This window comes from Asparagus officinalis, chromosome 8, assembly GCF_001876935.1.
Source record: "Asparagus officinalis chromosome 8, Aspof.V1, whole genome shotgun sequence".
Classification (NCBI taxonomy): Eukaryota; Viridiplantae; Streptophyta; class Magnoliopsida; order Asparagales; family Asparagaceae; genus Asparagus; species Asparagus officinalis.
Genome location: NC_033801.1, coordinates 1,103,352 through 1,115,992, shown reverse-complemented (window position 1 = coordinate 1,115,992; position 12,641 = coordinate 1,103,352). Strand labels below are relative to the sequence as shown.

The window sequence follows — 12,641 nt, the reverse complement described above, 5'->3', positions numbered from 1 at the left end:
AGTAGCACTTAAATAACTTAAAAACAAATGCACTCACTTAAAAATCATCTGAACATTTCATATGAAGCTCACGTAGGCCGTCATCCGGGCCATCCCGGCCCGTCCTGGCTCGCGAAATCGCCGGCTCGAGCCGGGCAAAACCGAGCCCGACCGCCCGAGTACCCCCGGGCCGGGTCCGGGCCAAGGCCCGACAAGGCCAGCCCGGTTTATTTTTATTTTTTTAAATTTTTTTTTAATTAAATTTTTAAACTTTACTTAAAATTTAAATTTCTAAAAGAAAGACAAAAAAATTAATAATCTATTAATCACTTAAATGCATTAAAATTACAAATAAAAAATTATAAAAATAAATTCTTTATTAATAATTAATAAATTATTTACAAATTATAAGTATAAATTTATTTTGAAATTTATCCCATCACAATAGATAGCACATCACAACTAGGTTTTTTTAAATTTCTTTTCTTTTCTTTTTTTATAAAAAAATGCTAACAAATAGTTTAATATTATTATATTTATATATAATTATGTATTAGTATATACTTACAAATTATTATGTAACTATATATTATATATACATATATTATATGTAAATATATAGGAAGGAAAGGGGTTCCATTAGAGTCTTTATAGTAGTTGCACTCTTAGTAGTTAGCTAGCGCTATTCTATATATTTATAAGTTATAATTTGAGAGAGAGAGAATCGCATAAGTAGCCGTTGCCCGTTGGGCCAATGGGAAAGAAGTAACCGTTGTAATATACTATACTTATATATACTTATACTAAGAGAGAGAGTATACACACACGCACATATTATACATATATAAGAGAGAGTATACTTATATAATAGGGAGTATACATATATAAGAGAGAGTATATTTATATATACATATATACTAAGAGAGAGAGAGAGTATATTAGTATATATATATATACACACATATATTATACATATATAAGAGAGAGCATACTTATATATACATATATACTAAGAGAGAGAGTATATACATACATACATATATACATACATTATACATATATAAGAGAGAGTATTCTTATATATACTTATATAAGAGAAAGTATACTTATATATACTTATACATATATATACTTATATAAGAGAGAGTATACTTATATATACTTATATACTAAGAGAGAGTATATATATACACACATATGACATATTATACATATATAGAAATATATTATATAAGAGAGAGTATACATATATAAGAGAGAGTATACCACGTGCTGATTGATTCAGGGCGTGTTATACAGTGGGATCCGCTCTGGTTACGCTGAGTTGGGGAGGATTCGAACCATGTTTCATGGGAGCAACTCTCTAATAATTGGATCCTCCAGATTAATGTGTGTAAATCAATTCATTTATTTCTAATCTAATAACTAATTTAAACATGTTTTATATATAAAGTTTGGTTACCAAATCTAAACATAAATGAATAATATATTATATATTATTAAAAATAAAGAAAACTATAAATTCAAGGAGCACATCCAATTAGGACCGGATCCAACAGCGAGCCGAACCGGCCTAGCCCGTATTAGGTTAAGAATTGGCTTGGCTTATAGTGGGCTAGGCCCAACCCAGTCCACGCTCGACCCAATCCACGATCGACTTGGCGCGCCTTACGTAATACTTATATTTAGATGTATTTTAGTATCGATTCAATTAAAATTTGCAACATCTAGATGTTTGAGTTATAATTTTAGTAGTAGTAGAGATTTTCTAAGCTCTATTTAGTATTTTGATGAATATTTATAATCATTTTGATTTACTGAAAACATTCAAATTATTGCGAATCTTTTATAATTTAAGATAATTCCATCACCCGTTGTAAATTCATACGATTTATACTTTTCAGAAAGATAAAATATAGGTTTTCCTCTTTAAATTCTAATCTAGCAAAAAAAAAAATTAAAAAAAAAGTTGGGAAAAAATTAACCATAAAAAAAGAATGTGAGCTGACCCGTGATCTAAACCATCGTGGGTCGAGTCGGATCTGGCTGTTGGGTTGGGTCCAGTTCCAAATCCAGGAACGAAGTCCTCGGCCTGGTCCATCAAGATCCTCCGGGGCCCATGTATAAATCGACCCGGACCAAAAACGGACATGCCAGTTCACGGGTCAGGCCCGACTTGGCCCATGCCCACCTCTACCTCCAATATTGGACAATATGAAGCCTTATGACGAATTAAATAATTCACCGTTTGAGTTTCTGTCATGCTGGATTCTTTGTAAGGCTTCTATAATTCTCTTAATTGTTCCAATAAATGTATTAAGAAATTTTGCACTCCATACACTTCCATCTTAAAAGTCCACATATTAGAATAAAGAACTATATATATTGTTTTTATACTAAAATGCAATCACCTATCTGATAAATTGTAATAAGAAACTATATACTCTTTTTTGTTGGCATTTTTTTTGGCAATATAGCAGTTGGTTAACCTTGTAGTTTCACTCATTTTCAACTCATACACACTCACTTGTTTTTGCATATCCTTTGTGTATCCAAAGTTATAAAATTGAAACTTTGCTGCCCTCTATTGTGCAGGTATGGAAAACTTTCATCAGAATGTTTTCACATGACACTTGGAATCATTTTAGCATGCAAGTGTCATATGGGAATATCCATGTGAAAATTTCATATAAGCAAAACCCAGGATAGCAAAATGATAAATTCAAAAAAGTTAGGGTATGTAAAATGAAAAAACTATAAAAGATATTTATTTAAGGCCTAATTTGCAATTAAATGCTCTATAAAGTTTCACCAACCTTTCACTTAAGTAATCTGTATTTTAAAACCGAGCAAATAAATGCCCCAAAGTATTTTAGTATTACAGATCAATGCCCCCAAAGTTTCAAAATATTGCACTGTGGTGTCCTCTTATTTAACCAATATTGCATATAAATGCTCACAATTTGTAGATGGCCTCAATTAAATACCCTAAAATTTCTACAAGTTATATTTTGGTACCCTCTGTTATGTTATGTGGTGTTCCTATATATGTAGAGAAATTGGGTTCTTTTTAGCTTTTAGAGAAAAACACGGACCAAATAACACTTAAATGAGCATAAATTGCAGTTAAATGTCCCATACTTTCACCAACCTTGCACTTAAAAGTGACATCTATTTTAAAACCGAGCTAATAAATGCGCCAATGTATTTAGAAATTGGAGATAAATACCCCAAAAATGTATTATTTCACAAGCAAAAGAATTCAAACAGAGAGAAACATGAGCTTTGATTGCATTGCATCTTATTCTGGTGGAAACTGAACAGGAACTGAAAGCTTCTGCCCAAGCCTGCAGTAATTCCCAAAGCTACAGATAAAATAGTACACCCCTTGCTCAATTAGAGAAACTTCAGCTGGCCCTATCAATATCCTCCTGAAAACATTCTCAGCAGTGCAGTTCTCAAACTCTGTCCTTGAAACCTGAGTCACATCCGATAGCCCTGTATCGAACCTGAACACTAGGGAAATTAACCGATATCAACAAACACGAAAGAAATTGTTTTGGATGAGGAACTTAAAGAAGTTAGTCACCTAAGGTGTCGCCGACATAAAAGGTTTTATTGTCAGACCAGTTGCTGTAGAAATCATTGCTCGGAGGAATTGACCATACTGAGTTCCCTACTATGTGGTCGATAGCGTTGCATGTGGCGATGATGATGGTTGCGATGGCGATTTGGAGCAAGAATCTTGTGCTAGAACACATTGCTCTAAAAATTACTAACCCATCAATTGCATGAGAATTGAGAGAGAAATTACCTTTGCCAGAGAAACTGATAAGAGAGGAGAAAAAGGGTGTTGATAGATTTTAACTGCCTTGTTTTATTAACCCAACCCATGAAATCACACGTACTGAAGTCTTTCTGAATTCTCTCCCACTTCCCGTAACTGCTTTCCACACGCACGTTCTCCACTTCCATCTTTGATAAACTCAAACGACCCACAAAGTGATTTTATTTTGAAAAGAAACTAACAACTGTCAATTTTAATATCTCAACTATGTTCTAATTAAGCAGAGAAGACATGTCAAAAGAAAGAAAAAGAAATAAATATCGCACATAATTAAATAAATATATAGAACAAATGAAAAAATCTCAATGTATCAAACTACCAAGGATCGATGTGACCAATATTTTCATTGATTGCTGCTTCCAAACGAATGAACAAACAAACAAATCCTGTTTTCATAAACATTATAGTGACACAGAAAGCATAACATTTAAACCTTACTTGCTTTGTTCTATATATTTGAAACAACTTACGCAAAATGTGAGATTCTTGTTTATTTCGAAGGAAGAATATCAAGTGCAACTTCCTTGAGAGACGGCATCTCTTCTTGCTGGTGCAAACAAATGTATTCATCTCTATCTTTCCTCAGTACCTTCCATGGCCCTGGATATGACCTGCAAGCCATTTGGAGCATATCATAATTGGTTTGACACTTAAACTCCGAAGATACGAAGAACATTTTTTAAGATGCTATTGAAAATATTCGACATTTTTTGTTAGCATAATAAATGAATGTGTGGGGTTAAACCTGAACAATGTTCCTCCTCTTTGGCCTTTGAAATTGTGAATGTAATATATGGTTTCTAGCTTGGGAAGAAAGGTCTTTGTTAGCGCTGCAAGCTTCGGGTAGAAGAATGGTGGATAATCTCTAGATCGTTAAGGTACAAAAGAAGTATTTATTTTCAGGAATTTTTTCATGAGCAAAACTTAAAAAGAAATGTAATTTTGTGAAGAAGAATTCAACAAGCAAACCTCCGCGGGGATTTCTGTTTTACTGAGTTTCAACAAGAAAATAGTGGCAGTTTTGCAGTTCACCACCGCCTTGAAGCTTTGGTCAAAGTTGCCATAAAATTCAGGACTGAAAAATTTCTCAAGAACCCAAAATATGGGACCAATAGAGGGGACAAGTGAGGTGTCCCCCTCCTATTGGATAATGAGTTGGCTATCATTAATGATGACCAACTCATTATCTAATAGGAGGGGGACACCTCACTTGTTCCCTCCTATTGGTCCCATATTTTGGGTCCCCGTAGCAAAACCTTCAGGACTAGATGTTAGAACACTTTCAATTTGATTAAACTTCGAGCAAACATTGACATCTATTCAATCTAAAAAGCTTTTAAAGTATCTGGGCATGCAAATACTATGATGGTCTTTTTTCTCAATAAAATAGGGGATAGTTTCAAGTTTAAAGATACCACAGTAGAAAATAATATGGATCAAAGGATACATCCACTTCGTATTCTGTCCAACTCTCCATTGAATATGATGAGTTTCCTAGAAGTATTCTCTACTGCTTCCTGATAAAGCTCTTCAACCACAAGCATTTCTGGAGGGGGGAAAAATCAACCATAACCAATCTAAGCAAGGCAAAGCTAGAAAGTGAAGAGGTAATTAATATCGATTTATATGGTCACCGTTAACATTGAAATATGGGTACGCAACCAAGAAAATTTCGTCCTCGGGCTTCACTCTATCTGCCATTTTGATCTTCGTCACAAACCCAAAATCTTCAAATAATGATGGCTTTGTTAGATAATCGAGCTTAAGTGAAGATCCTTCAAAAGCTGACTTTCTTGCAAAATCAACTTCATTTGCTTCCGGAAAAAACTGCCGAATCATATTAAGGTTGTAGATTAAATATTGTTACTGAGAAAGCCTGTCTGAACTTTACCCTTTCAGGTTGTCTCAGTTAGCATACTACATTTACTCAATGGTTATCATGAACAGAAGTAGCAAAATTAGAACATGATGCAAAAGCTTACAATTCTTGTTCTGGCAACTTTCTCTGAAATTATGAAGAGATCACAGAATTCTCGAATGAGCTGCATGCTTCCGGTCATTTCTATTCCTCCTTCACCATCACCTTTTTTTCCCCAAAAAAAAAATTCAATTTTATATCACAATATGAGAGTTCTGAAAAAAGTAATCTGGAAAATATAAGAATTAGTGAACCTGGTACAGACTCCAAGCCTGCAGTTGGAAATTCAATCTCCTGCATATTCATGCTTTGTGTTATATAGGTTGTTATCTAGTTAGAGGATTATTGTTTATGTGACTTACCATCAGTTGTTTGTTGTCCTTGAAAGCCAATTCAGTCGCAGCTTTCGCCTGTGATCACTACAATCACACCAAATTAGCTCAACATTTTGAGAGAGAAAAAATTGATCTAAAGGAATTAACAGCATTTATATTTTTATGAAAGTTATTTTCATAGTTTTAAATTACTTCAAACTTGTATTGTTTATCATGTTTTCGCGCGTGCTGTCTACTAATCGCGCGAAAGTTTTACCCTCCAAAACTTCTAATATTCTCTCCGATTTCGTTAGGTGTTCTCCGATTACATCATAATATTTTGTTACTCCTCCACCTGCAGTTTGATTAATAATTCTACTCTGATTAAACCAACAACAACCTCCTAAGTCCCACCACCATGATCAACAACCAACTACGGTTTACAATAAAATTATCAGGGTTCACTTCTGAAGTTTAACTAAAATCAACAGTGTATCGAACAAACCAAGAACACATCATCAAGATTACCTGTTGAAGAAGCTCAGAGTAATCTCTTGGAAACCTGACGTCAACCTCCACTGAAGGGTTGCTGCCTTCGCTTGAAACAGAGCGTGCTAAACAATCCTTTCTCCTTGCAGTCGCTCTTAATAAGTGGTTACCACCGTATACTCTACAAATCCTCTGGTTGCAAATAAAAAAAAAAGGAAACAGAATTAGAAAAAGAGAAGGTCAAGAGAGGTTGAAGCTTCAAGAGTCAAGTAACAACAACGCGGTTGATTTATAATGTGATCACCTTGGTGAAGCTTAATTGAGCTGCAGAGAGAGAAGATGGGTCAGAAATTGCCATTGACATCTTTAGAGAGAGAGAGAGAGAGAGAGGACCAGCTCTTTTTTTTTTTTTTTGAAGGAAAGAGAATCAGCTCTGTGGTCTTCGAAGGGATAGCTCACGAGTAGATGGGACAGCCTTATCTGACATCAATCATATGGAAAAAGAGGAAATTTTCAAAACATACTCAGCATAAGTTTTAATTTTTAAAATCGACTCATTTTTTTATTATAAAAATCAATTTATTTTTTGACACATCAGCTTAATCTTATTTCTAAACAGTCAGGGTTGGCAACTCCGACTGTTTAGGAGGTTATTAAACCCCAATTAGAAATCTTAAGCCCGATTTTTTGTGCCCTAAATAGTCAGGATTGGCAACCCCGACTAATTAGGAAATGAGATTAAGCTGACGTGGCAAAAAGTGGGTCGATTTTTGTAAAAAAAAAGTGAGTCGATTTTAAAAATTAAAACTTGGTTTGAGTCTGTTTTGAAAATTTCTTCTATGGAAAAATATGTTAAAATTTTGTATATTGATTAATGGGTTTTTAGTTAATAGTTCTGATAAAAATCATATGAAACTAGTAGAAAATTTACCAATTATGGCCTCGCATAAAGAGAGGAGCATTTCTAATTATTCCAAGTTTAACGATTAATGTTATTAACCTTAGGAAATTTAGCAAATCAGGAAATAGAAATGCATTTTTTTAGTTAAAAAAGACCAATGAAAACCTATAAATACACTTATTATTTGAAATTTGCCAAAAAGAATTGGAAGCAGCGTGCTTGTTAAGGAAACAAAGGGCGGATTCCAATGCCGAATCCGACCCTTTGTTCCTTTATCTTCTTCATCTTCTTCTTCATCAATTTCTCCTTTGTCCAAGCTTTTCTAAAACTATTCGCTGTAAATTTTCTTACTTTGTTTTTTATTTAGTTCAGTTTTGCAACTTTTTTATTTAATTCAGTTTCGTTAATTTTTTAATATTTAATCCAGTTTTGTAATTTTTATTTATTTATTTCAGTTTTGCAATTTTTCTTTGTTAATTAATTTTTTTTTGTTCTTTGTTTTGTTTATGATTCAGTATTCTACGGACTCTCCTGAAAAAAGCAAGTGCTATAACGACATAGACAGGTACATAATGGAAATACTTAATGTAGGTTATTTGTACAAATTTCGAAAAAGATTTTCTCCATTTAATTTTTATTTTTTGCACCATTTTTTCTTGCAGTGGATTGTGGGGAGAGAAATGCATGGCTTCAATGATGGAAAGGGAGAATTGTTCCTTGAGATGCCTTTCACGTTCTTGCTATGATCTTATTTACAAAAATGATCCGGTAACGAAAGCATGCGCAATATTTTAATTCATTGGGGAGTTCTATGACTTTTTTATTGGTCTATAATTTTATTATATATATTTTTTCTTCCTAAATTCAGCTGGAAGAAGGAGAGAGGGATCAAGTTAGGAGGCAGGAATATAGTTACTGCATGCGAAGGTAAGATTCATTTATTATTTCTCTATACCCATGTAATTATTTACAAGCGTGACTTTATCTACACTCAATTTTGCTCTTTACTGATCAAAATTGCACTGAACTTTAGAGTGCAAGGATATGGTAATCAACTCATTGTTACCAACACGGGAGGCTACTTTACAATATCTCAGGGTATATACACTATTTTTAATATTAATAGGCTTAGAAATTTTTTGATGATGTCTTCAAATTGCTCTTATTTATCTTTACTCACTGCAGATCATCAGTCTGGTTAAATAGAGATTTTCAGAGATACAAGGATCAGCTAGAATATTGAGTAAATAGGGCTTGGAGGAGATGATGCAATTTATGAAGGGGGGAAAATGCAAAAATTTTGTGTACCAAGGGCTTTAGACAGCATTGCTTCCAAGAGAGGGTGCTTTTGACGCAAAATTTTCATGTGCGTATTGGAAGTTTCAAAACTTATTTTCCTGCATATTCTCACGCTTAGCACAGACGAAAAACGTGCGTGTCATATGTGTAAATTTTAATACTACAGATATTGTTTTCCTATAGAGCTTCAAAAAAAGAAGGGGAGTAAAAGAAAAAGAAAAGAAAAATATGACTTCCTAGCTTCAAGGGACGAAAAATCATTAAATTCTCCAAATGCCTGGTGCTTGTGAGCTGAAAATACATGTGATTAAATACATTAGCTTGTAATGTTCAAGACCTTAAGAAAATAATTCAGATTTATGACACATGTAAATTACAATATTTGAATTTGAACAGAACATTAATACCAAGCTCATACAAGAGCTCGGCATTAGGATGGTGGCTCTCCCATTATTATGAGCATATATACAAATGGATTTCTAACGTATTATTACTCTTATGTGTGTAATTATCTATCCTGAAGCTCCTGCTGCTTTCGAACCCTTATCATAATCCCCCTGCTCCTCTTTTGCAAACTCTTCAATCAGCATACGCTGCCGCTGGGTCAAATTACTGCACAAATATCACATTTCAAGAACCAATTCTCTAAATCTTTGCTTACGTATGGCTCTCATTATATAGCCTAGGAGAGCGTTCAGGATTGAAAAAACTTACACGGGAATGGAGACGTTAAAATGAACATATTGGTCACCATGTACGCTGGAATTCTTCAACCTTATTCCTGCAGGTTAGCAATTACATTTGTTTAGAAACTACATATGTAGAACGTTTCAAATGCTTTAGCGCGATAAAATAACCATTATATGGCTGTTCTTTATAGACGAAGTATCCAGATACTTCTCAAAGTATTACTCGTGGAGAACAATTCCTATAGAGTGGTCAGATAAATCATAACTGCGGTTATTGCATTTAAGGGTACATGATTCTGAGAAAAGGTCAATGCATTGCTTCATGGTGATAAACAAGTTACTCCCCAAAGGGATATGTGACTGATTCAAAATGAGGAAATTGATCAAAATTTTCAACATCTTACCTTTCCCCTTTAGGACAACTTTCTGACCTGGTTGAGTACCTGGCCTAACCTGTGAACATGTAAAATCATTTGTCAGGAACAGGAATTAATTGAAAGATATATGTTTTTGCACCTAATCATAACTAGGGAGGCAGTCGAAGCATTATTCTATTAAAAAACATAAATCACGAATAGGCAGGCATTCGAAAGAGATGGAGAATCGAGATGGACCTTAAGAACTACATCTCCTGTAAGAGTTGGCACGTGTATGCTTCCTCCCAAGATTGCCTACACACAGAAAAAATTAATGCTCTTATTAGTTAAGTTTGATACATTCGCTTCGAGATGTAAATAATTTCACCTAAAATTTCAGCTGATCTTTGCAGCTAGCTTATAATTTTACCTGAGTCACATTTAAGACAGCATCGACATGTATGTCGGCATTTTCTCTCCTGAAAACAGGATCTTCTCGAACCTGGAAAAAAAAGAGGAAAAATAGAGTTTAATACCTTCATTTCCAAATGATTATGTGTTTGCAGTGATTAAATAAAGAATACATAACCTTTATTGTAACGTAAAGATCGCCAGGTTGACCTCCTTCAGGATCTGCTCCCCCACTCCTATGAATTTTGATAGTGTCATTATCATCAATTCCTGCATATTGGACACTTGCATAATCAGCAGAACCTTACAGGCTGAAGTCAAGAACAAAAACATACTATAATACATTGAAACTCTTCTGTATTACAAAAAATGGTATATCTGGTATTCTTGATAAATAATAAACGAAAATGTGATAAGCACTGGAGAAAGGTCTGGAAATAATGATGCTCAAAGCATAAGAAATAAGAAACTGATATTTATATCAAGCTGTGAAAGAAGTCACGATGCAACTTCACATTGGTGAAAACTATATCTTCTCGCTGCATCCTGATAATTTCCACAGTACAAAATTAAATTTTCACCAACTAGAATTCCTCATAACTCATGGACTTTAACAAACTTATTCCCCTGAGAAAGTACATTTGCTACTTGATTGGTGTCAATGGCATGCCAAGTACATATAGGGGGTGTTTGTTTCACCAAATATTTTGGCAGTTGGCATGGATTACAAGTTTTGGGATCAAAAAGTGAGTTTTTTTTGTATTTTGGGATTCCATATATGGTGTTTGTTTTAAGAAAACTTTTAGAATATTGAATCCCAAAAGTACAAAAAGTGCTCAATTTTTAGAATTTGCCAAATCCTCTCAATTGGAGAGGATTTTGACAAATCTCATAAATGGGTGTGCTTACCTCTCAATTGGAGAGGATTTGACAAATCCCAATTTTATCTTTTTGTGGGAGGTAACCTCACCAAGATAGCATATTCACATATTACAAAATTTTGGCATTTGGTAATGCTACAATTTGAGCTTGAAACAAACAAAATATTACAAATTGAAGTATTCCAAATCCCAAAATATTAATGAAACAAACAACATTTTAGAAATCCCAACCCATAACAAAACACCTATGGATTTCAAATCCCATGGTGAAATTCATATCCTAAAATTATAGGATTTAAAACAAACACCCCATACTTGATTTAGATATGTCTGAAACAAATAACAGACTTCTCCATGAAGTGTTAGCAGAAATATGTGTAAAAGTCCATTAAAAGGAATATCACAGAAAATGGATCACAGTATACAACGAAATATACAATGGAACACAATGACATGGCATATCACAGCAATACTATGATTCAATTACGTTATGGTACAACAATTTTAGCATGATACAAACATACCAGGCATCACATCCAGCCTTACTGTTCTTGTGCTTTTCACGACTTTCTGTCCACCACATGACCTGCAGTGATTCTGCAACAAATTATACAATATGAGAATACTAACACACCAACAAAACATATACAAATGTAGCAAGAAAATCAAGGATGCAAATGGAGAAATAACTAAGGGTATATGCCAATGAGCTATTAATTAAGCAATGCTCAAATGAAATGTCGTGGCTGAGAGAGTAATTGCATCTCTGCGTTTAAAAGATATATAGTTCCTGCAGGAATATATGTTTAAACATTCAGAACTTATACAAGTAAGCAAAATATAATTGATTCTTGATTGATCTAGATGCTTCAAAAGTTCAGATTAGTAAGTTTGTATCCTGCTGAAACACTGTAAAATCCCATATTTTTATAAGTTCTGCAGCATCAAATATTCAATTACAAATTACCTTGTACTTCAGACCAAGTACACGCCCAAGTCTTATATATTAGGAATTTTATATTTGGTCCTCTTGCAGACGATAAAGTACAACGAAACACGTAGTGTAAAAAAAGGAATGCTTTGTGAGCGAAAAAGAAAATATATTCTCGGGATTAAGTTTAGGGGCAAATTTTGCACGGTCTGAAACTGACCTTGGTCTGAAACTGACCTTGGCCAATTAAGATCAATGGTGACTTCTCAAGTAATATTTAGCAGAAAAAGTATCCGGAATATCACAAATTACATGTAAGAAACCTTACTAGGATAACTTTCCCACTGCCACCACAAACCGAACAGGTCTGTTGCAATGTAAATGGTCCTCGTTGCAAGTAAGTCTGTGCATGCATATAGCAACCATGCATGAATTGCCACCGTGTTCAATACATCTAACCATTAGAGAACAGAAAATGCCTCACCATTCCTGCACCTCTACAATTTCTACATGTTTCAGGTCTAGTTCCAGGAGGCACTCCGCTCCCACCTGCAAAAGAAAAAACAATATGGACTCGTATAAACAAAATCCCAGAAAACTTTAATGAAAATAATGACTTGAGGCTT

At 34.1% G+C, this 12,641-nt stretch overlaps 4 protein-coding genes across 4 annotated transcripts in view; 1 reads left to right on the top strand and 3 right to left on the bottom strand.

Annotated features, from left to right (window-relative positions):
- On the bottom strand, positions 3,168-4,019 carry LOC109821484 (umecyanin-like). Its single transcript, XM_020387670.1, has 2 exons — positions 3,569-4,019; positions 3,168-3,495 (listed from the first exon to the last, which is right to left on the bottom strand). The coding sequence occupies exons 1-2, from the start codon at positions 3,738-3,740 to the stop codon at positions 3,281-3,283; spliced, it is 387 nt and encodes a 128-aa protein (XP_020243259.1). The 5' UTR covers positions 3,741-4,019; the 3' UTR covers positions 3,168-3,280.
- LOC109821483 (protein LOW PSII ACCUMULATION 3, chloroplastic) lies at positions 4,152-6,987 on the bottom strand. Its single transcript, XM_020387669.1, has 9 exons — positions 6,852-6,987; positions 6,587-6,739; positions 6,107-6,154; positions 5,999-6,038; positions 5,809-5,909; positions 5,461-5,653; positions 5,274-5,372; positions 4,572-4,689; positions 4,152-4,437 (listed from the first exon to the last, which is right to left on the bottom strand). Exons 1-9 carry the CDS (start codon positions 6,909-6,911, stop codon positions 4,317-4,319), a joined length of 933 nt encoding a protein of 310 aa, XP_020243258.1. The 5' UTR covers positions 6,912-6,987; the 3' UTR covers positions 4,152-4,316.
- LOC109822012 lies at positions 7,658-8,943 on the top strand. Its single transcript, XM_020388168.1, has 6 exons — positions 7,658-7,785; positions 7,964-8,013; positions 8,111-8,216; positions 8,317-8,375; positions 8,482-8,546; positions 8,634-8,943. The coding sequence occupies exons 1-6, from the start codon at positions 7,696-7,698 to the stop codon at positions 8,648-8,650; spliced, it is 387 nt and encodes a 128-aa protein (XP_020243757.1). The 5' UTR covers positions 7,658-7,695; the 3' UTR covers positions 8,651-8,943.
- The window catches only part of LOC109822013 (chaperone protein dnaJ GFA2, mitochondrial-like), a 10,486-nt gene continuing 6,879 nt past the window's right edge, over positions 9,035-12,641 (bottom strand). Inside the window, exons 10-18 of the mRNA XM_020388169.1 lie at positions 12,500-12,564; positions 12,344-12,418; positions 11,609-11,681; positions 10,382-10,473; positions 10,223-10,294; positions 10,051-10,107; positions 9,841-9,889; positions 9,462-9,528; positions 9,035-9,359 (exon numbers count right to left, since the gene is read on the bottom strand). Coding sequence (XP_020243758.1) covers positions 9,260-9,359; positions 9,462-9,528; positions 9,841-9,889; positions 10,051-10,107; positions 10,223-10,294; positions 10,382-10,473; positions 11,609-11,681; positions 12,344-12,418; positions 12,500-12,564 — 650 coding nt within the window. The 3' untranslated portion in view covers positions 9,035-9,259. The remainder of the gene's footprint in view (positions 9,360-9,461; positions 9,529-9,840; positions 9,890-10,050; positions 10,108-10,222; positions 10,295-10,381; positions 10,474-11,608; positions 11,682-12,343; positions 12,419-12,499; positions 12,565-12,641) is intronic.